At 43.7% G+C, this 22,451-nt stretch overlaps 1 protein-coding gene across 2 annotated transcripts in view; it reads right to left on the bottom strand.

Annotated features, from left to right (window-relative positions):
• LOC106604216 (glutamate receptor 3) overlaps positions 1 to 22,451 on the bottom strand; it is a 334,651-nt gene that overhangs the window by 241,939 nt on the left and 70,261 nt on the right. For both annotated transcript variants that reach the window (XM_045717884.2, XM_045717883.2), the window contains exon 3: positions 7,417 to 7,656. In XM_045717884.2, the coding sequence (XP_045573840.1) occupies positions 7,417 to 7,656 (240 nt within the window). The remainder of the gene's footprint in view (positions 1 to 7,416; positions 7,657 to 22,451) is intronic.

Here is a 22,451-nt window from a genome sequence, read left to right as displayed (position 1 = left end):
TATTAAAACAGTACCGATGCCTTCCCCCATTCTAACTTTATTAAAACAGTAACGATGCCTTCCCTCAGTCTAAATTTATTAAAACAGTAACGATGCCTTCCCCCAGTCTAACTTTATTAAAACAGTAACGATGCCTTCCACCATTCTAACTTTATTAAAACAGTAACGATGCCTTCCCCCAGTCTAACTTTATTAAAACAGTAACGATGCCTTCCTCCAGTCTAACTTTATTAAAACTGTAACAATGCCTTCCCGCAGTCTAACTTTATTAACACAGTAATGATGACTTCCCCCAGTCTAACTTTATTAAAACAGTAACGATGCCTTCCCCCAGTCTAACGTTATTAAAACAGTAACGATGCCTTCCCCCAGTCTAACCTTATTAAAACAGTAACGATGCTTTCCCTCAGTCTAACTTTAATAAAACAGTAACGATGCCTTCCCCCAGTCTAACTTTATTAAAACAGTAATGATGCCTTCCTCCAGTCTAACTTTATTAAAACAGTAACGATGCCTTCCCCCAGTCTAACTTTATTAAAACAGTAACGATGCCTTCCCTCAGTCTAACTTTATTAAAACAGTAACGATGCCTTCCCTCAGTCTAACTTTATTAAAACAGTAACGATGCCTTCCCTAAGTCTAACATTATTAAAACAGTAACGATGCCTTCCCCCAGTCTAACTTTATTAAAATTGTAATGATGCCTTTCCCCAGTCTAACTTTATTAAAACAGTAACGATGCCTTCCCCCAGTCTAACGTTATTAAAACAGTAATGATGCCTTCCCTCAGTATAACTTTATTAAAACAGTAACGATGCCTTCCCCCAGTCTAACTTTATTAAAACAGTAACGATGCCTTCCCTCAGTCTAACTTTATTAAAACAGTAACGATGCCTTCCCTCAGTCTAACTTTATTAAAACAGTAACGATGCCTTCCCTAAGTCTAACATTATTAAAACAGTAACGATGCCTTCCCCCAGTCTAACTTTATTAAAATTGTAATGATGCCTTTCCCCAGTCTAACTTTATTAAAACAGTAACGATGCCTTCCCCCAGTCTAACGTTATTAAAACAGTAATGATGCCTTCCCTCAGTATAACTTTATTAAAACAGTAACGATGCCTTCCCCCAGTCTAACTTTATTAAAACAGTAACGATGCCTTCCCCCAGTCTAACTTTATTAAAACAGTAACGATGCCTTCCCCCAGTCTAACTTTATTAAAACAGTAACGATGCCTTCCCCCAGTCTAACTTTATTAAAACAGTAACGATGCCTTCCCCCAGTCTAACTTTATTAAAACAGTAACGATGCCTCCCTCCAGTCTAACTTTATTAAAACAGTAACGATGCCTTCCCCCAGTCTAACTTTATTAAAACAGTAACGATGCATTCCCCCAGTCTAACTTTATTAAAACAGTAATGATGCCTTCCCCCAGTCTAACTTTATTAAAACAGTAACGATGCCTTCCCCCAGTCTAACTTTATTAAAACAGTAACGATGCCCTCCCCCAGTCTAACTTTATTAAAACAGTAACGATGCCTTCCCCCAGTCTAACTTTATTAAAACAGTAACGATGCCTCCCTCCAGTCTAACTTTATTAAAACAGTAACGATGCCTTCCCCCAGTCTAACTTTATTAAAACAGTAACGATGCCTTCCCCCAGTCTAAATTTATTTAAACAGTAATGATGCCTTCCCCAGTCTAACTTTATTAAAACAGTAACGATGCCTCCCTCAGTCTAACTTTATTAAAACAGTAACGATGCCTCCCTCCAGTCTAACCTTATTAAAACAGAAACGATGCCTTCCCCAAGTCTAACTTTATTAAAACAGTAACGATGCCTTCCCCCAGTCGAACTTTATTAAAACAGTAATGATGCATTCCCTAAGTCTAACTTTATTAAAACAGTAACGATTCCTTCCCCAAGTCTAACTTTATTAAAACAGTAACGATGCCTTCCCCCAGTCTAACTTTATTAAAACAGTAACGATGCCTTCCCTCAGTATAACTTTATTAAAACAGTAACGATGCCTTCCCCCAGTCTAACTTTATTAAAACAGTAACGATGCCTTCCCCGTCTAACTTTATTAAAACATTAACGATGCCTCCCTCCAGTCTACCTTTATTAAAACAGTAACGATGCCTTCCCCAAGTCTAACTTTATTAAAACAGTAACAATGCCTCCCTCCAGTCTAACCTTATTAAAACATTAACGATGCCTTCCCCCAGTCTAACTTTATTAAAACAGTAACGATGCCTTCCCCCAGTCTAACTTTATTAAAACAGTAACGATGCCTTCCCCCAGTCTAACTTTATTAAAACAGTAATGATGCCTTCCCCAAGTCTAACTTTATTAAAACAGTACCGATGCCTTCCCCCATTCTAACTTTATTAAAACAGTAACGATGCCTTCCCTCAGTCTAAATTTATTAAAACAGTAACGATGCCTTCCCCCAGTCTAACTTAATTAAAACAGTAACGATGCCTTCCACCATTCTAACTTTATTAAAACAGTAACGATGCCTTCCCCCAGTCTAACTTTATTAAAACAGTAACGATGCCTTCCCCCAGTCTAACTTTATTAAAACAGTAATGATGCCTTCCCCCAGTCTAACTTTATTAAAACAGTAACGATGCCTTCCCTCAGTCTAACCTAATTAAAACAGTAACGATGCCTTCCTCCAGTCTAACTTTATTAAAACTGTAACAATGCCTTCCCGCAGTCTAACTTTATTATCACAGTAATGATGACTTCCCCCAGTCTAACTTTATTAAAACAGTAACGATGCCTTCCCCCAGTCTAACGTTATTAAAACAGTAACGATGCCTTCCCCCAGTCTAACCTTATTAAAACAGTAACGATGCTTTCCCTCAGTCTAACTTTAATAAAACAGTAACGATGCCTTCCCCCAGTCTAACTTTATTAAAACAGTAACGATGCCTCCCTCCAGTCTAACCTTATTAAAACAGTAACGATGCCTTCCCCAAGTCTAACTTTATTAAAACAGTAACGATGCCTTCCCCCAGTCTAACTTTATTAAAACAGGAATGATGCCTTCCCTAAGTCTAACTTTATTAAAACAGTAATGAAGCCTTCCCCCAGTCTAACTTTATTAAAACAGTAACGATGCCTCCCTCAGTCTAACTTTATTAAAACAGTAATGATGCCTTCCCCCCGTCTAACTTTATTAAAACAGTAATGAAGCCTTCCCCCAGTCTAACTTTGTTAAAACAGTAACGATGCCTTCCCTCAGTCTAACTTTATTAAAACAGTAACGATGCCTTCCTCCAGTCTAACTTTATTAAAACAGCAACGATGCCTTCCCTAAGTCTAACATTATTAAAACAGTAACGATGCCTTCCCCCAGTCTAACTTTATTAAAATTGTAATGATGCCTTTCCCCAGTCTAACTTTATTAAAACAGTAACGATGCCTTCCCCAAGTCTAACTTTATTAAAACAGTAACGATGCCTTCCCCCAGTCTAACTTTATTAAAACAGTAACGATGCCTTCCCCCAGTATAACTTTATTAAAACAGTAACGATGCCTTCCCCCAGTATAACTTTATTAAAACAGTAACGATGCCTTCCCCCAGTCTAACTTTATTAAAACAGTAACGATGCCTTCCCCCAGTCTAACTTTATTAAAACAGTAACGATGCCTTCCCCCAGTATAACTTTATTAAAACATTAACGATGCCTTCCTCCAGTCTAACTTTATTAAAACATTAACGATGCCTTCCTCCAGTCTAACTTTATTAAAACAGTAATGATGCCTTCCCCCAGTCTAACTTTATTAAAACAGTAACGATGCCTTTCCCCAGTCTAACTTTATTAAAACAGTAACGATGCCTTCCCCCAGTCTAACTTTATTAAAACAGTAACGATGCCTCCCTCCAGTCTAACTTTATTAAAACAGTAACGATGCCTTCCCCCAGTCTAACTTTATTAAAACAGTAACGATGCCTTCCCCCAGTCTAACTTTATTAAAACAGTAATGATGCCTTCCCCCAGTCTAACTTTATTAAAACAGTAACGATGCCTCCCTCCAGTCTAACTTTATTAAAACAGTAACGATGCCTTCCCCAAGTCTAACTTTATTAAAACAGTAACGATGCCTCCCTCCAGTCTAACCTTATTAAAACAGTAACGATGCCTTCCCCAAGTCTAACTTTATTAAAACAGTAACGATGCCTTCCCCCAGTCGAACTTTATTAAAACAGTAATGATGCATTCCCTAAGTCTAACTTTATTAAAACAGTAACGATTCCTTCCCCAAGTCTAACTTTATTAAAACAGTAACGATGCCTTCCCCCAGTCTAACTTTATTAAAACAGTAACGATGCCTTCCCCCAGTCTAACTTTATTAAAACATTAACGATGCCTTCCCCCAGTCTAACTTTATTAAAACAGTAATGAAGCCTTCCCCCAGTCTAACTTTATTAAAACAGTAACGATGCCTTCCCCCAGTCTAACTTTATTAAAACAGTAACGATGCATTCCCCCAGTCTAACTTTATTAAAACAGTAACGATGCCTTCCCCCAGTCTAACTTTATTAAAACAGTAACGATGCCTTCCCCGTCTAACTTTATTAAAACATTAACGATGCCTCCCTCCAGTCTAACCTTATTAATACTGTAACGATGCCTTCCCCAGTCTAACTTTATTAAAACAGTAACGATGCCTTCCTCCAGTCTAACTTTATTAAAACAGTAATGATGCCTCCCTCCAGTCTCTGATCCTGTCCTAAGTGGTTATATTATCAGGTGAGCTGCTTCTTCTGATAACCTGTGTGTAAGGAGGGCATAGAGATGCTGCTTGACACACACACAGAGAGAGAGGGTATAGCGCTTGACAGACTAGCACAAACACACACCCATCCATGAGACCACAGCCTACCTGATGAGCCATAACTGAGTGTGACTGATTCCTGGATGGAGAGCATCAATTAAGCCCTTTAATCCTCTCTGGGGGACAATATCCTCACCCTAATAGGGGATCGCCTTACACATTCAGCTGTATAGGGGCGTGTCTCCGTGTATGTGTGTTTGGGTGTGTTTGGCAAGGGGCTATGTAAGTGGATGTGTGCCAGTTGTCCTTACACAGGTAAAGGCCAGTAAATCAAATCTTCCTGGGTACGGTGTTTTTTCTCTCTGGTCTAGGGGCAGACTAACCTGACAGAGGGGGAGATTGGAGAGAGAGAGAGGATGGAGAAACCGAGCCTGTCTGTTTGTACATGTGTTGAAGGACGTGTGGGTTGTGGTATGTGGGTGTGTGTGTCTGTCAAAGTCTAACCAAGGTGCTAACCACAAGTTAAAGAGTAAACGAGAAGAATGGGAAAGTACAGATCCTAGTACTGTCTAGAGGAGGGAATACCCATCCTGCTACTGTCTAAAGGAGGGAATACACATCCTGCTACTGTCTAAAGGAGGGAATACACATCCTGCTACTGTCTAAAGGAGGGAATACACAGTGCAAGAAGTGACTACTTCCTCACTATAATATTACATAACAAGAATGACAAACTACACCCCACATCACTACACCAAACGCTGGCTACATGTCGGTATATTGTCACCGTAGTCACAACACACACAGGCACATGCAAAGACAAGCACACACACACACACACACACAGACACACACACACACACACACACACACACACACACACACACACACACACACACACACACACACACACACACACACACACACACACACACACACACACACACACACACGCCCAACATCTAAAGAACTCTTAATAACTCTTAATTAATACAAATAAATATCCCCTAAAGGCATAGACTGTAATTTCCATGCTGAAATATATGCCGGGCTGCAGCTACAGCTGTAGCAGCACACCTAATTTAAGATGAGAAACAAACAAAAACCAACACTGTGATTAAACAGAGATTAATCAACACATTAAGGCTGTGAGATACTGCCCCCAAAGCTTAGTTACAATGACATACTGCCCCCAAAGCTTAGTTACAATGACATACTGCCCCCAAAGCTTAGTTACAATGACATACTGCCCCCAAAGCTTAGTTACAATGACATACTGCCCCCAAAGCTTAGTTACAATGACATACTGCCCCCAAAGCTTAGTTACAATGACATACTGCCCCCAAAGCTTAGTTACAATGACATACTGCCCCCAAAGCTTAGTTACAATGACATACTGCACCCACAGCTTAGTTACAATGACATACTGCCCCCAAAGCTTAGTTACAATGACATACTGCACCCACAGCTTAGTTACAATGACATACTGCACCCAAAGCTTAGTTACAATGACATACTGCACCCACAGCTTAGTTACAATGACATACTGCACCCACAGCTTAGTTACAATGACATACTGCCCCCAAAGCTTAGTTACAATGACATACTGCCCCCAAAGCTTAGTTACAATGACATACTGCACCCACAGCTTAGTTACAATGACATACTGCCCCCAAAGCTTAGTTACATTGACATACTGCACCCACAGCTTAGTTACAATGACATACTGCACCCACAGCTTAGTTACAATGACATACTGCCCCCAAAGCTTAGTTACAATGACATACTGCACCCACAGCTTAGTTACAATGACATACTGCCCCCAAAGCTTAGTTACAATGACATACTGCACCCACAGCTTAGTTACAATGACATACTGCACCCACAGCTTAGTTACAATGACATACTGCACCCACAGCTTAGTTACAATGACATACTGCACTCAAACCTTAGTTACAATGACATACTGCACCCACAGCATAGTTACAATGAAATACATTTCTTCTAGTTTAAAAGCAGATGGAGGTTGTGAATGGCCTGTAGATTACATTACACAGTGCTTATAGAATGTCACCCACTTCCTTGTTTCAACTATAGGGTTAGGTTCCAGCACACTGCACCTGGGGTTTAGGTCATGCATAGTTTGTCATTTTGGCTATGGATATTATCAATGTTGATGCTGTCAACTGTTTCAAGTGCACCCCTAAGAGTCAATACTTAAAATCCCTCAACTAAACCAAGTCAAGGTCTACGGTAGAACCAACCTGTTAAACCTTACCTACCGCTGTCTGTGTTGTATGTTATATTACATAACAATATCTACATTGTCATTTTTCCATGAATATTATCAATGTTGATGAACTCAAAAAGTACTTCAAAAGCACTTAGCTCTGTCTGTGTGTTTACCTGATACCCTGAACTATATCACGGCCTGGGATGGCATGGCTCTATCTGTGTGTTTACCTCACACTCTGAACTATATCACGGCCTGGGATGGCATGGCTCTATCTGTGTGTTTACCTCACACTCTGAACTATATCACGGCCTGGGATGGCATGGCTCTATCTGTGTGTTAACCTCACACTCTGAACTATATCACGGCCTGGGATGGCATGGCACCTACCTCTGTCAGTGTCGTAGAGGTAAACGAACTTCTGCCACTTGTAGTGTGACAGCAGGCTGAGGACGGCCCCACGCAGTGCAGGTCTCATCTGGATGACAAACTGCACTTCGTTGTCGGTGGGGTAACTGGGCGTGACGAAGGAGGTGTGCAGCGCCCCACAGAATGAAGTCAGGGTGTTCATAGACTTTTTATCGTAGAAGCCGAAGATGGCATAGACCCCTCGGGAGAACTGAGAGCAGACTGGAGAGAGAGGGAGAGAGGGAGGGAAGCGTTAGGATGCTTGAGAGAGAAAACAAGATCAGACACACACCCACACATATGTCAAGTGTTTGAAAATTCAAACTTTCTTGGTAGCTACACTGCAGAAAAATCTATAACAGCCAATTTGTGGAATGAGATCTTGCAGTAATACCAGCATTACTCTTTATCAGGGAGCCTATCTGCATTGGATGACATTTATACAGCTGGGGAAAACACTTGCATTTATTTGTAGATCTGTCATGTACTCTGGTGAGATCTCAGAATTGGGCAGCAATAAAGACCCAGGCAATGTTGCAAATGGCTATCCTTTTGACCAGGGCTCATAGGGCTCATAGGGCTCATTGACTATTCTATTGTTTCCACTGCATCAGGCAAGCTCAATCAAACCCAGATCAAGTATTTGAAATAATTTCAAATAGTATTTGATGAAGGTTTGGTGAAGCAACATGCAGCAGGCTAACCTAACGTAGCAGGCATAGAAAGACACCTGAGCTGAGTCGTCACTTCCACTTCAAATACTGTATCCCTGACAACCAGAAACATCCCATTTCTTCCAATGCTGTTAAGGGTGTGTTGTGTCTGATATACACAACTCTACCACTGTTAATCACACTTGAAAGAGATTGGCTTTCCAAGTGTTCTGATTGACAAATCATACCTTCTGATTAGCTAATCAAGTGTTCCTAACGTCTCCAAGCCTCTGGAATGATAGGTCTTCCCTGTGGCTCAGTTGGTAGAGCATGGTGTGTGCAACGCCAGGGTTGTGGGTTCGATTCCCACGGGGGGCCAGTACAAAAAAAATGCATGAAATGTATTCATTCACTACTGTAAGTCGCTCTGGATAAGAGCGTCTGCTAAATGACTAAAACGTAAATGATACATCCAATCACGTCTGCTGTTTTAATGTCATGTTGACCATTGGGGGTAGTAGAATGAACAGTGCCTGACGTAACGTCTCACACTGTAATGCGTGTGTACTGGTGACAGAGAAGTCAGGCGCAGGAGAGCAAAGACTGTGTTACAACGGTGCAGTTTAATAATAAAAATCACTGTGAACAAACACAATAAATAAATACAATGGTACAAAACCCTTCGCACGCCAGACATAACGTGCACAAACTCTTACAATCAACAATTCCGGACAAGGACATGGGGGGGGAACAGAGGGTTAAATACACAACATGTAATTGATGGAATTGAAACCAGGTGTGAGGGAAGACAAGACAAAACCAATGGAAAATGAAAAGTGGATTGGCGATGGCTAGAAGGCCGGTGACGTCGACCGCCGAACGCCGCCCAAACAAGGAGAGGGACCGACTTCGGCGGAAGTCGTGACACACACAGGGGCGTCATACACCCCAAAAATCTGAGGAGGGGCACAAAGTACGTGAGGATGGCTGGGGGATGGTCCTGTGGGGGGCTGGGCCCCCCGTTCAGATATTGGAGAATTTTTTTAGTCACCCTGCTACCATCTAGAAGATCATCAAGGACCTCAGCCACCCGAGCCACGGCCTGTTCACCCTGCTACCATCTAGAAGATCATCAAGGACCTCAGCCACCCGAGCCACGGCCTGTTCACCCCGCTACCATCTAGAAGATCATCAAGGACCTCAGCCACCCGAGCCACGGCCTGTTCACCCTGCTACCATCTAGAAGATCATCAAGGACCTCAGCCACCCAAGCGACGGCCTGTTCACCCTGCTACCATCTAGAAGATCATCAAGGACCTCAGCCACCCAAGCCACAGCCTGTTCACCCTGCTACCATCTAGAAGATCATCAAGGACCTCAGCCACCCGAGCCACGGCCTGTTCACCCTGCTACCATCTAGAAGATCATCAAGGACCTCAGCCACCCGAGCCACGGCCTGTTCACCCCTCTACCATCTAGAAGATCATCAAGGACCTCAGCCACCCGAGCCACGGACTAGTCACCCCGCTACCATCTAGAAGGCGGAGACTGTACAGCTTGGACTGAGTGACTGAAAAACAGCTTGAATCTCCAGGCCATCAGACTGTTAATAGTCATCACTAGCTGGCCAGTACCCTGCCCTGAACTTAGTCACTGTTACTAGCCGGCTACCACCTGGTTCTCAACCCTGCACCTTAGAGACTGCTGCCCTATAGACATACTCATTGAACACGGGTCACTTTAATAATGTTTACATACCGTTTTACCCACTTCGTATGTGTATATACAGTTTTTCTAGTCAGGGCTCATCCTATACATTTCCTTGCAAAAGTATTCACCCCCTTGGTGTTTTTCCTATTTTGTTGCATTACAACCTGTCATTTAAATACATTTTTTATTTGAATGTCATGTAATGGACATACACAAAATAGTCCAAAATGGTGAAATGAAATTATTTTTCATAAAAAATAAAATAACTAATTAAAAGTAAAAAACAGAAAAGTGGTGCATGCATATATATTCACCCCCTTTGCTATGAAGCCCCTAAATAACATCTGGTGCAACCAATTACCTTCAGAAGTCACACAATTTGTTAAATGAAGTCCACCTGTGTGCAATCTTAGTGTCACATGATCTGTCACATGATCTCAGTATATTTACACCTGTTCTGAAAGGCCCCAATGTCTGCAACACCACTAAGCAAGGGGCACCACCAATAAAGCAGCACCATGAAGACCAAGGAGCTCTCTAAACAGGTCAGGGACAAAGTTGTGGAGAAGTACAGATCAGGGTTGGGTTATAAAAAAATATCTGAAACTTTGAACATCCGACGGAGCACGATAAAATCATTATTTAAAAAAATGAAAGAATAGGGCACCACAACAACCCTGCCAAGAGAGTGCCGCCCACCAAAACTCATGAACCAGGCAAGGAGGGCATTAATCAGAGAGGCAACAAAGATACCAAAGATGACCCTGAAGGAGCTGCAAAGCTCCACAGCGGAAATTGGAGTATCTGTCCATAGGACCACTTTAAGCCGTACACTCCACGGAGCTGAGCTTTACGGAAGAGTGCCCAGAAAAAAATAAGCAAACATGCTTGGTGTTCGCCAAAAGGCATGTGGGAGACTCCTCAAACATATGGAGGAAGGTACTCTGGTCAGATGAGACTAAAATTAAGCTTTTTGGCCATCAAGTAAAATGCTATGTCTGGCGCAAACCCAACACCTCTCATCACCCCGAGAATACCATCCCCACAGTGAATCAGCATCATGCTGTAGGGATGTTTTTCATCAGCAGGGACTGGGAAACTGGTCAGAATTGAAGGAATAATGGATGGTGCTAAATACAGGGAAATTATTGAGGGAAACCTGTTTCAGTCTTCCAGAGATCTGAGACTGGGATTGAGGTTCACCTTCTAGCAGGACAATGACCCTAAGCATACTGCTAAAGCAACACTCGAGTGGTTTAAGGGGAAACATTTAAATGTCTTGGAATGGCCTAGTCAAAGCCCAGACCTCAATCCAATTGAGAATCTGTGGTTTGACTTAAAGATTCCTGTACACCAGCGGAACCCATCCAACTTGAAGGAGCTGGAGCAGTTTTGCCCTGCCAAAGGCGCAAAAATCCCAATGGCTAGATGTGCCATGTTTATAGAGTTATGCACGCTCAAGTTTCCAGTTTTTTTGTCTTATTTCTTGTTTGTTTCACAATAAAACTATTTTGCATCTTTAGTTGTAGGCATGTTGTGTAAATCAAATTACAAAAATCTATTTTAATTCCAGGTTGTAAGGCAACAAAATAGGAAAAATGACTGTATAACTTCTGCTGTACACACCTTTTCCATTCATATACTGTCCATACTGTCTATACACACCATCCTATACATATATATTTATATTCCAGACTTTGACATTGCTCGTTCTAATACATATAAATTCCTATATTTTTATTTTTGGGATTTGCGTGTATTGGTTTGTATTGTTAGGTATTACTGCACTGTTGGAGCTAGGAACACAAGCATTTAGTTAGGTATTACTGCACTGTTGGAGCTAGAAACACAAGCATTTAGTTAGGTATTACTGCACTGCTGGAGCTAGGAACACAAGCATTTAGTTAGGTATTACTGCACTGCTGGAGCTAGGAACATGATAACATCTGCTAAATACAGTACCTGTCAAAGGTTTGGACACACCTACTCATTCAAGGGTTTTTCTTTCTACGTTTCTTCAAGTGCAGTCGCAAAAACCATCAAGCGCTATGATGAAACTGGCTCTCACGAGGACCGTACCAAGAAAAAAAAGACCCAGAGTTTCCTCTGCTGCAGAAGATAAGTTCATTAGAGTTACCAGCCTCAGAAATTGCAGCCCAAATAAATGCTTCACAAAGTTCAAGTAACAGACACATCTCAACATCAACTGTTCAGAGGAGACTGAGTGAATCAGGACTTCATGGTTGAATTGCTGCAAAGAAACCACTACTAAAGGACAGCAATAATAAGAAGAGACTTGCTTGGGCCAAGAAACATGAGCAATGGATATTAGACTGGTGGAAATCTGTCATTTGGTCTGATGAGTCCAAATTTTAGATTTTTGGTTCCAACCGCCGTGTCTTTGTGAGACGCAGAGTAGGTGAACGGATGATCTCCGCATGTGTGGTTCCCACCGTGAAGGGTGGAGGAGGAGGTGTGATGTGTGGAGGTGCTTTGCTGGTGACACTGCTTCATTTATTTAGATTTCAAGTCACACTTAACCAGCATGGCTACCACAACATTATGATGGTTTGGGATAAGTTGGACCGCAGAGTCAAGGTAAAGTAGCCAACAAGTGCTCAGCATATGTGTGAACTCCTTCAAGACTGTTGGAAAAACATTCCAGGTGAAGCTGGTTGAGAGAATGCCAAGACTGTGCAAAGCTGTCATCAAGGTAACGGGTGGCTATAAATTCTGATTTGTTTAACCTTTATTCAACTAGGCAAGTCAGTTAAGAACAAATTCTCATTTACAATGACGGTCTACCCCGGCCAAACCCGGACGACGCTGGGCCATTTGTGCGCTGCCCTATGGGACTCCCAATCACAGCCAGATGTGATGCAACCTGGATTCAAACCAGGTGCTACAGTGATGGCTCGTGCACAGAGATACAGTGTCTTAGACCACTGCGGTACTCAGGAGCACGAAAAACAACAACCCACATCTCCCCATGGACATTTATCTCTAGTCACAATGAGAGAGAGAGAGAGAGGACTCCCAACCAAATCATGAGAAAACAAAAAGATAATTACTTGACACATTGGAAAGAATCAACAACAACAAAAAGCTAAACAGAGAGACACAGTGGCAGCAGAATACCTGACCACTGTGACTGACACAAATTTAAGGAAAGCTTTGACTATGTACAGACTCAGTGAGTATAGCCTTGCTATAGGCAGGCCTGGCTCTCAAGAGAAGACAGGCTATGTGCACACTGCCAACAAACTGAGCTGCACTTCCTAACCTCCTGCCAAATGTAGGACTATATTAGAGACACATATTTCCCTCAGATTACACAGACCCACTAAGAATTTGAAAAATAAACCCAATTTTGATAAACTCCCATATCTACTGGGTGAAATACCACAGTGTGCCACCACAGCAGCAAGATGTGTGACCTGTTGCCACAAGTAAATGGCAAGCAGTGAAGAACAAACACCATTGTAAATACAAACCATTTTTATGTTTATTTATTTTCCCTTTTGTACTTTAACCATTTTCACATAATATGACATATCTTTATTATTTTGTAACTTTTGTGAGTGTTATGTTTACTGTTAATTTTTGTATTGTCTATTTCATTTGCTTTAGCAATGTAAACATATGTTTCCCATGCCAATAACACTCTTAAATTAAATTTAATTGAGACAGAGAGAGACCTCTCTCTTTCTCCCTGTCTCTTTCCCTAGCTATCTCTTTCTCCCTCTCTTTCTCACTCTCTTATTCCCTAGCTATTGCTTTCTCCCTCTCTTTCTCACTCTCTTTTTAACTAGCCGTAATAATATCCCTGTTATCTCTCTAGAGCTTTATGGAGCATAGATTGGACCCAAAGATGACTTCACCATTCATCCATGAGAGAGAGAGGCCTAGCCGGCTAGTCAGGGATAAATGCTTAATGGATTAACGCTGTGCTTCATGCTTTGTGTCTCATCCCTCTCGTAATTAGGTGAAACTGAAATAAATGTGGTAGGTGGAAACAAACCAGGTGTGTGTTTGTGCATGTCCACGGAGGCATGCGTTATCAGTTTGGATAATTCAGAGATTCCTTGTGTCACATTGATTTTCAATATTGCATATTTACTTCACAAGCTACACACACAATTAGAGGACACTGGCACACACAAACACTCTTGCCCAATTTGCCCTCGCTTCCTCCTTTGCTTGTCCCACGCACGCAACCCCCCCCCCACACACACACACACAACAACAACAACTGCTCCCCGGGCACCGATGACGTTGATGTCGAATAAGGCAGTCTCCACACCTCTATGATTTACAGAGATTGGGTTAAATGTGGAAGACATCTCGGTTGAATGCATTCAGTTGTGAAACTGACTAGGTATCCCAGCCCTCCAGCATGTGTTGCCCTCATTTCCTTTAATCAGGCCACTCAACAGGGCTACAAGGATATGTGTGTGTGTGTTTCAGATACATCACCAGAGAAGGCTGGCCTGAAACCCTAGTTAACAGGCTGTCCTGTAAGCTGGCCTGAAACCCTACTTAACAGGCTGTCCTGTAAGCTGGCCTGAAACCCTACTTAACAGGCTGTCCTGTAAGCTGTCCTGAAACCCTACTTAACAGGCTGTCCTGTAAGCTGGCCTGAAACCCTACTTAACAGGCTGTCCTGTAAACTGGCCTGAAACCCTACTTAACAGGCTGTCCTGTAAGCTGGCCTGAAAACCTAGTTAACAGGCTGTCCTGTAAGCTGGCCTGAAACCCTACTTAACAGGCTGTCCTGTAAGCTGGCCTGAAACCCTAGTTAACAGGCTGTCCTGTAAGCTGGCCTGAAACCCCAGTTAACAGGCTGTCCTGTAAGCTGGCCTGAAACCCTATTTAACAGGCTGACCTGTAAGCTGCCCTGAAACCCTAGTTAACAGGCTGTCCTGTAAGCTGTCCTGAAACCCTACTTAACAGGCTGTCCTGTAAGCTGTCCTGAAACCCTACTTAACAGGCTGTCCTATAAGCTGGCCTGAAACCCTACTTAACAGGCTGTCCTGTAAACTGGCCTGAAACCCTACTTAACAGGCTGTCCTGTAAGCTGGCCTGAAACCCTAGTTAACAGGCTGTCCTGTAAGCTGGCCTGAAACCCCAGTTAACAGGCTGTCCTGTAAGCTGGCCTGAAACCCTACTTAACAGGCTGACCTGTAAGCTGCCCTGAAACCCTAGTTAACAGGCTGTCCTGTAAGCTGTCCTGAAACCCTACTTAACAGGCTGTCCTGTAAGCTGTCCTGAAACCCTACTTAACAGGCTGTCCTGTAAGCTGGCCTGAAACCCCAGTTAACAGGCTGTCCTGTAAGCTGGCCTGAAACCCTACTTAACAGGCTGTCCTGTAAGCTGGCCTGAAACCCTACTTAACAGGCTGTCCTGTAAGCTGGCCTGAAACCCTACTTAACAGGCTGTCCTGTAAGCTGTCCTGAAACCCTACTTAACAGGCTGTCCTGTAAGCTGGCCTGAAACCCCAGTTAACAGGCTGTCCTGTAAGCTGGCCTGAAACCCCAGTTAACAGGCTGTCCTGTAAGGTTACTCACTAGCTAGGCTGATGTTTCCTAAAGAACCCTCTCCATGCTCTCCAAGTATCTGGGTTTCCATGTTCTCTCATGGTCTGTCAACCAGATTCTTCATCCCAAATGGCACCCTATTCCATATATAGTGCACTACTTTCTGACCAGCGTCTTATGGACCTTGGTCAAAAGTAGTGCAGTATACAGTATATGGAATAGGGTGCCATTTGGGATGTACATAGAGTCTTCTGTTGCCGTGGGGAAAGGGAGGAGGTCTCTGTGTGCTGATGTAAATGTCACTGTTGATTATATCTCTTTACTGGTTCTCCTCTCGTTCTCCTCTTGCTCTCCTCTCGCTCTCCTCTCATTCTCCTCTCGCTCTCCTCTCGTTCTCCTCTCGCTCTCCTCTCGTTCTCCTCTCGCTCTCCTCTCGTTCTCCTCTCGCTCTCCTCTCGCTCTCTTCTCACTCTCCTCTCGTTCTCTTCTCGCTCTCCTCTCGCTCTCTTCTCGCTCTCCTCTTGTTCTCTTCTCGCTCTCCTCTCACTCTCCTCTCGTTCTCCTCTGGCTCTCCTCTCATCTCCTCTTGTTCTCCTCTCGCTCTCCTCTCGTTCTCCTCTCATTCTCCTCTCGCTCTCCTCTCGTTCTCCTCTCGTTCTCCTCTCGCTCTCTTCTTGTTCTCCTCTCGTTCTCCTCTCGGTCTCTGTTTGCCCCCATCACCTTCTCTTTCTATCCCTCTTGCCCTGACTATATTCCCTGACCTCTCTTTCCTTCTCCACAGTCCCTTTCCATTCCGCCCCCCCTTTTCTCTCCCTCCCTCCCTTCTCTCTAACTCTCTTCCTTCCCCTGTCTCTTTCTCTCCCTCTCCATCGCTCCATCTCTCTGGTCTCTCAGGCCTACATCAGACATGTCCTCTTTAGAGCCAGCAAAATGCTGTCACACACACACACACACACACACACACACACACACACACACACACACACACACACACACACACACACACACACACACACACACACACCACACACACACACACACACACACAGGAAGATAGCTCATAAGTGCTTGGGGGGATTGAATCGGCTCATGCCATTTAGAGCTGTGAAGTGCTTCAAACCATTTACTCAAATGCCAGCCCCTCAAATTCACCGACGCCTCGCCTCCCATTGCCCAAGATGATGGCCATGACACTTTAAGAGATGAGATGAGAGGACTTCATGCTGCCAGTCTGGATGAATTAAGATCATAATAACTTGTTTAGGCTTTCATGCCACGTTATTTACAATGATAAAAGGAATCCAGATACTATTGATAAATAAAATATTACTATTGATAAAAGGAGGGCGGCCCCATCTATTCATCTTGTCTACAGTAAAAGAGACCAACATATCATACTTGAATAAAAGTCATTTTATAAAGGATCGTTGCCTGAGGAAGTTTTCCACTGACTAAATCCTCAGCAGACATGGTCCAGTGGTGTGTGTGTGTGTGTGTGTGTGTGTGTGTGCATGTTTGTGTGTGTGGTCATGTGTGTGTGCATGCAAATGTGCGTGTGCGCATGTGTGTGTGTGTGTGTGTGTGTGTGTGTGTGTGTGTGTGTGTGTGTGTGTGTGTGTGTGTGTGTGTGTGTGTGTGTGTGTGTGTGTGTGTGTGTGTGTGTGTGTGTGTGTGTGTGTGCATAGGCTGTGGTGCGCTGCACTAAAATCACAGCCTGTGTGTGACTGGAGTGTGTGTTTGACTGGAGTGTGTGTGATGTGATGGATGAGTGGTGGGTAGGGGGTCTGGCCTGAAGACCCTCCCCCGCATCGTCAAGTTAATCTGGATCTCGCCCAGTCAGAGCAGAGGCTACGGCCCACTATACCCCCTCTGTAGCTGGTGACAATCCTCTACTACCCACTATACCTCTGTACCTGAGGACAATCCTCTACTGCCCCTATAACTCCTCTGTACCTGAGGACAATCCTCTACTGCCCCTATAACTCCTCTGTAGCTGAGGACAATCCTCTACTGCCCCTATAACTCCTCTGTACCTGAGGACAATCCTCTACTGCCCCTATACCTCCTCTGTACCTGAGGACAATCCTCTACTGCCCCTATACCTCCTCTGTACCTGAGGACAATCCTCTACTACCCACTATACCTCTGTACCTGAGGACAATCCTCTACTGCCCCTATACCTCCTCTGTACCTGAGGACAATCCTCTACTGCCCCTATACCTCCTCTGTACCTGAGGACAATCCTCTACTACCCACTATACCTCTGTACCTGAGGACAATCCTCTACTGCCCCTATACCTCCTCTGTAGCTGAGGACAATCCTCTACTGACCCTATACCTCCTTTGTAGGTGAGGACAATCCTCTACTGCCCCTATACCTCCTCTGTACCTGAGGACAATCCTCTACTGCCCCTATAACTCCTCTGTACCTGAGGACAATCCTCTACTGCCCCTATACCTCCTCTGTACCTGAGGACAATCCTCTACTGCCCCTATACCTCCTCTGTACCTGAGGACAATCCTCTACTACCCACTATACCTCTGTACCTGAGGACAATCCTCTACTGCCCCTATACCTCCTCTGTACCTGAGGACAATCCTCTACTGCCCCTATACCTCCTCTGTACCTGAGGACAATCCTCTACTACCCACTATACCTCTGTACCTGAGGACAATCCTCTACTGACCCTATACCTCCTTTGTAGCTGAGGACAATCCTCTACTGCCCCTATACCTCCTCTGTACCTGAGGACAATCCTCTACTGCCCCTATACCTCCTCTGTACCTGAGGACAATCCTCTACTGCCCCTATACCTCCTCTGTACCTGAGGACAACCCTCTACTGCCCCTATACCTCCTTTGTAGCTGAGGACAATCCTCTACTGCCCCTATACCTCCTCTGTACCTGAGGACAATCCTCTACTGCCCCTATACCTCCTCTGTACCTGAGGACAATCCTCTACTGCCCCTATACCTCCTCTGTAGCTGAGGACAATCCTCTACTGCTCCTATACCTCCTCTGTAACTGAGGACAACCCTCTACTGCCCCTATACCTCCTTTGTAGCTGAGGACAATCCTCTACTACCCCCTATAACTCCTCTGTACCTGAGGACAATCCTCTACTGCCCCTATACCTCCTTTGTAGCTGGTTACAACCCTCTACTGCCCCTATACCTCCTCTGTACCTGAGGACAATCCTCGACTGCCCCTATACCTCCTCTGTAGCTGAGGACAATCCTCTACTGCCCTTATACCTCCTCTGTACCTGATGACAATCCTCTACTGCCCCTATACCTCCTCTGTACCTGAGGACAATCCTCTACTGCCCCTATACCCTCGCCTGGGCCCCTCCGCCCCTGACCTCCCGACCGGGACAACCCTCCTGCCCCTACCTCCCGCCGGGCCCTCACTGCCCAAACTCCTCTGTACCCGAGGACAATCCTCTACTGCCCCTATACCTCCTCTGTAGCTCGGGACAGGAGGCTATCTTCTAATATACACTACATCCCTCTCATCTGACTCTTCTCATCCTTTCTCATACTCTCTCTGTTCTCCTCTTGGCCTCATGTTATCCTTTCTACTTTTCTCTCTGTTCTCCTCTCATTATCTTTCCTTGTCCTTGTCTCTTACATTCATCCTCTCTCCTTCCTGCATCCTCCTCTTCTTCCCTTCTTTTTACCTTCCTCTCGTTACCTCACATCCCACCAGCACGGGGCCTGGCTAAACTATCTCTGTATGCCTCCTTCCCTACCTTCTTCCCTACTCCTGCCTCCTCCCTCCTTCTCTCACTCTTTTTGGCTATGCAGGACATGCCACCATGATGACACTGTCACTTAATCCAGAGAGTGGACAATGAACTGTATATGTGTGATATGCATGCATATGTGTGGCCAATCAACTGTAGGGACTCAATCGCCCTCCTTTCAATCTTTTCTTCCCTGGCTGCTTCCCTCCCTGGGAGATATCTTACCTGCCTGTCAAAGCAAATGTGCTCTACACTGTATCTGTGCTATAAGACTGTTTAAATGGGGCCTAGTGTGGTTCTAGTGCAAGGCTAAAGTGGGCTGTACGGCTAAAATCAGATAAAAATGTAATACTGGTGAATATGATCCTAAGACCAGACTTGACCACAGTCCTTATATTATTAGAGCTCATGTCTGACACCTGTCAAAAGAAGTGTAAACAAGAGGGATGAAAAATCAGTTTTCCCCAAAATGATGGTTTTCCCCCAAATAAAGGTCTGGCTATGTGATGGTTTTCCCCCCAAATAAAGGTCTGGCTATGTGATGGTTTCCCCCAAATAAAGGTCTGGCTATGTGATGGTTTCCCCCAAATAAAGGTCTGGCTATGTGATGGTTTCCCCCAAATAAAGGTCTGGCTATGTGATGGTTTTCCCCCAAATAAAGGTCTGGCTATGTGATGGTTTTCCCCCAAATAAAGGTCTGGCTATGTGATGGTTTTCCCCCAAATAAAGGTCTGGCTGTGTGATGGTTTTCCCCCCAAATAAAGGTCTGGCTATGTGATGGTTTCCCCCAAATAAAGGTCTGGCTATGTGATGGTTTTCCCCCAAATAAAGGTCTGGCTATGTGATGGTTTTCCCCCCAAATAAAGGTCTGGCTATGTGATGGTTTCCCCCAAATAAAGGTCTGGCTATGTGATGGTTTTCCCCCAAATAAAGGTCTGGCTATGTGATGGTTTTCCCCCAAATAAAGGTCTGGCTATGTGATGGTTTTCCCCCCAAATAAAGGTCTGTCTATGTGGTGGTTGCCATGATCAACTAAACAACGACCTCTGTCACACCCACAGAATGAATCAGAGATCTGATTCTCTAAAGAGAGGAGAGGAGAACAAGAGAGGAGGAATGTTTGAAGAGGGACGCTGGTGATAAACTAAACGGCTCCATTGGGAAATAACTGATAGTGGCTCTGCTTGTTGATGGTAGACGTGAGATAGCATGGTTTGCTTCATAATAATTCTGGAGAAAATAAATACATTTATCTGGCCATAATTGACACAAGGTATTGAACACACACACATCGCGTGCATGACTGCCTCGGCTGTGTGGCGTTTCCCCACAGTGAAACCAAATTGGCAAGCAATTAACCGCTATCTGCACCCAGTTAGAAGATAAAAGACACACACACACACACACACACAAACACACAAACAGACACAGAAACACAGATACACACACCGACACAAACGAGCACACACAATTACAGTACTCTTACAGTACTGTTGCAGGGAGAAATCGAATGCTAAAGTTACAGTACAGTTGCAGGGGGAAAGCTAATGCTAAATGTATGGTATTGTTGCAGGGGAAAAACTAATGCTAACGTTACAGTACTGTTGCAGGGGGAAAGCTAATGCTAAATTTACGGTATTGTTGCAGGGGAAAAGCTAATGCTAAATTTATGGTATTGTTGCAGGGGAAAAGCTAATGCTAACGTTACAGTACTGTTGCCGGAGGAAAGCTTTTCCTTTGTGTGTGTATACTTCCTGAGGTTTAGAAAGGGTAGTGTATTAAACTTGTATTCTCCCTGAGGTTTAGAAAGGGTAGAATGAAACATGTATTATTGATGAGGTTAATAAAGGGTAGTATTAAACATGTATTATTCATGAGGTTTAGAAAAGGTAGTATGAAACATGTATTATTCATGAGGTTAATAAAGGGTAGTATAAAACATGTATTATTCATGAGGTTAATAAAGGGTAGTATTAAACATGTATTATTCATGAGGTTTAGAAAGGGTAGTATGAAACATGTATTATTCATGAGGTTAATAAAGGGTAGTATGAAACATGTATTATTCATGAGGTTAATAAAGGGTAGTATGAAACATGTATAATGCATCAGGTTAATAAAGGGTAGTATGAAACATGTATTATTCATGAGGTTAATAAAGGGTAGTATGAAACATGTATAATGCATGAGGTTTAGAAAGAGTAGTATGAAACATGTATTATTCATGAGGTTAATAAAGGGTAGTATGAAACATGTATTATTCATGAGGTTTAGAAAGGGTAGTATGAAACATGTATTTTTCATGAGGTTAATAAAGGGTATACTGTATGAAACGTGGTTCTTCTGCTATTCTGTAATTGGATTTCCTGAAAGCTGTTGACAAAGTCCCTCACTGGCTATTAATCCCCCAATCAGAGTCACAGGGCCGGAGCATTCTCTCTCTCTCGCTCTCGCTCTCGCCCTCGCTCGCTCTCTCTCTCTCTCTCTGCAGATGGATAGGAGGAAAGGATGGAGGGAAAGAGGAAGTGTGTGTGTGTGTATATTGGTGGGGTGGAGATTGAGAGGAGTGCGTATTGTGCTACTATAGCATTAGTCGGGACAGCGGTTTGAACAATCCCAGGCTATAAAATGGGCTAATCAACATCCACAGACTTCAGTTGAGAGAGGAGGAAGGAGGAAGAGAGAAAAAAGGAGAGAGAGAGAATAAGGGAAGAGGTATAGAGCAGAGAGAGGTAAAGTCAGAGACTGTTTGTCATGTCAGACAACAACAACAAGCAACATACAGACTACCGCTATTCACAGTTAGAGCTCTGCTAGATATAGAAAAGACTGCCAATAGCTAGCTTTGCTATACAGCCAGTCACAGGAGGCTGCTGAGGGGAGGAATGTTCATAATAACGACTGGAACGGAGTGGACGGAATGGCATCAAACACATGGAAACCAATAGCCCATAAGAAGGTATTCCCCTAGACCACGTCCACATTAGGGGAAAACAATCCCCATTGACCCCCATTGAAAATGTCAGGTCTACACCTGCTCCTCCCCTCCAGTGTTCGACGTTGCCGGAATACTAACCACCGGTCCTGGGATTGATCATTACGCACACCTGGCATTCATCCTTTCGCGCACCTGTAGATCATTAGGATCCTCACCTGGACTCTATTACCTCCCTGATTATCTTCCCTTTATCTGTTACTCCCTTGGGTTCCTTCCTCAGTCGGTTTTGTTCCTGTGTTCATGCTATATCGCCACTGTTACGCTGTCTCGTTTCATGTTTGTTGTTTTATTAAACGTTTTGCCTGCCCCAGCGCCATTGTTACAGAATACCAACTCAAACTATGGAAGCAGCAGGAAAATTGAATATCTCTCA

The sequence above is a fragment of the Salmo salar genome, chromosome 05 (assembly GCF_965601325.2).
Source record: "Salmo salar chromosome 05, fSalSal1, whole genome shotgun sequence".
NCBI lineage: Eukaryota > Metazoa > Chordata > Actinopteri > Salmoniformes > Salmonidae > Salmo > Salmo salar.
Note: the sequence above shows the minus strand (reverse complement) of the source record. Positions and strands in the feature narration are given on the sequence as shown.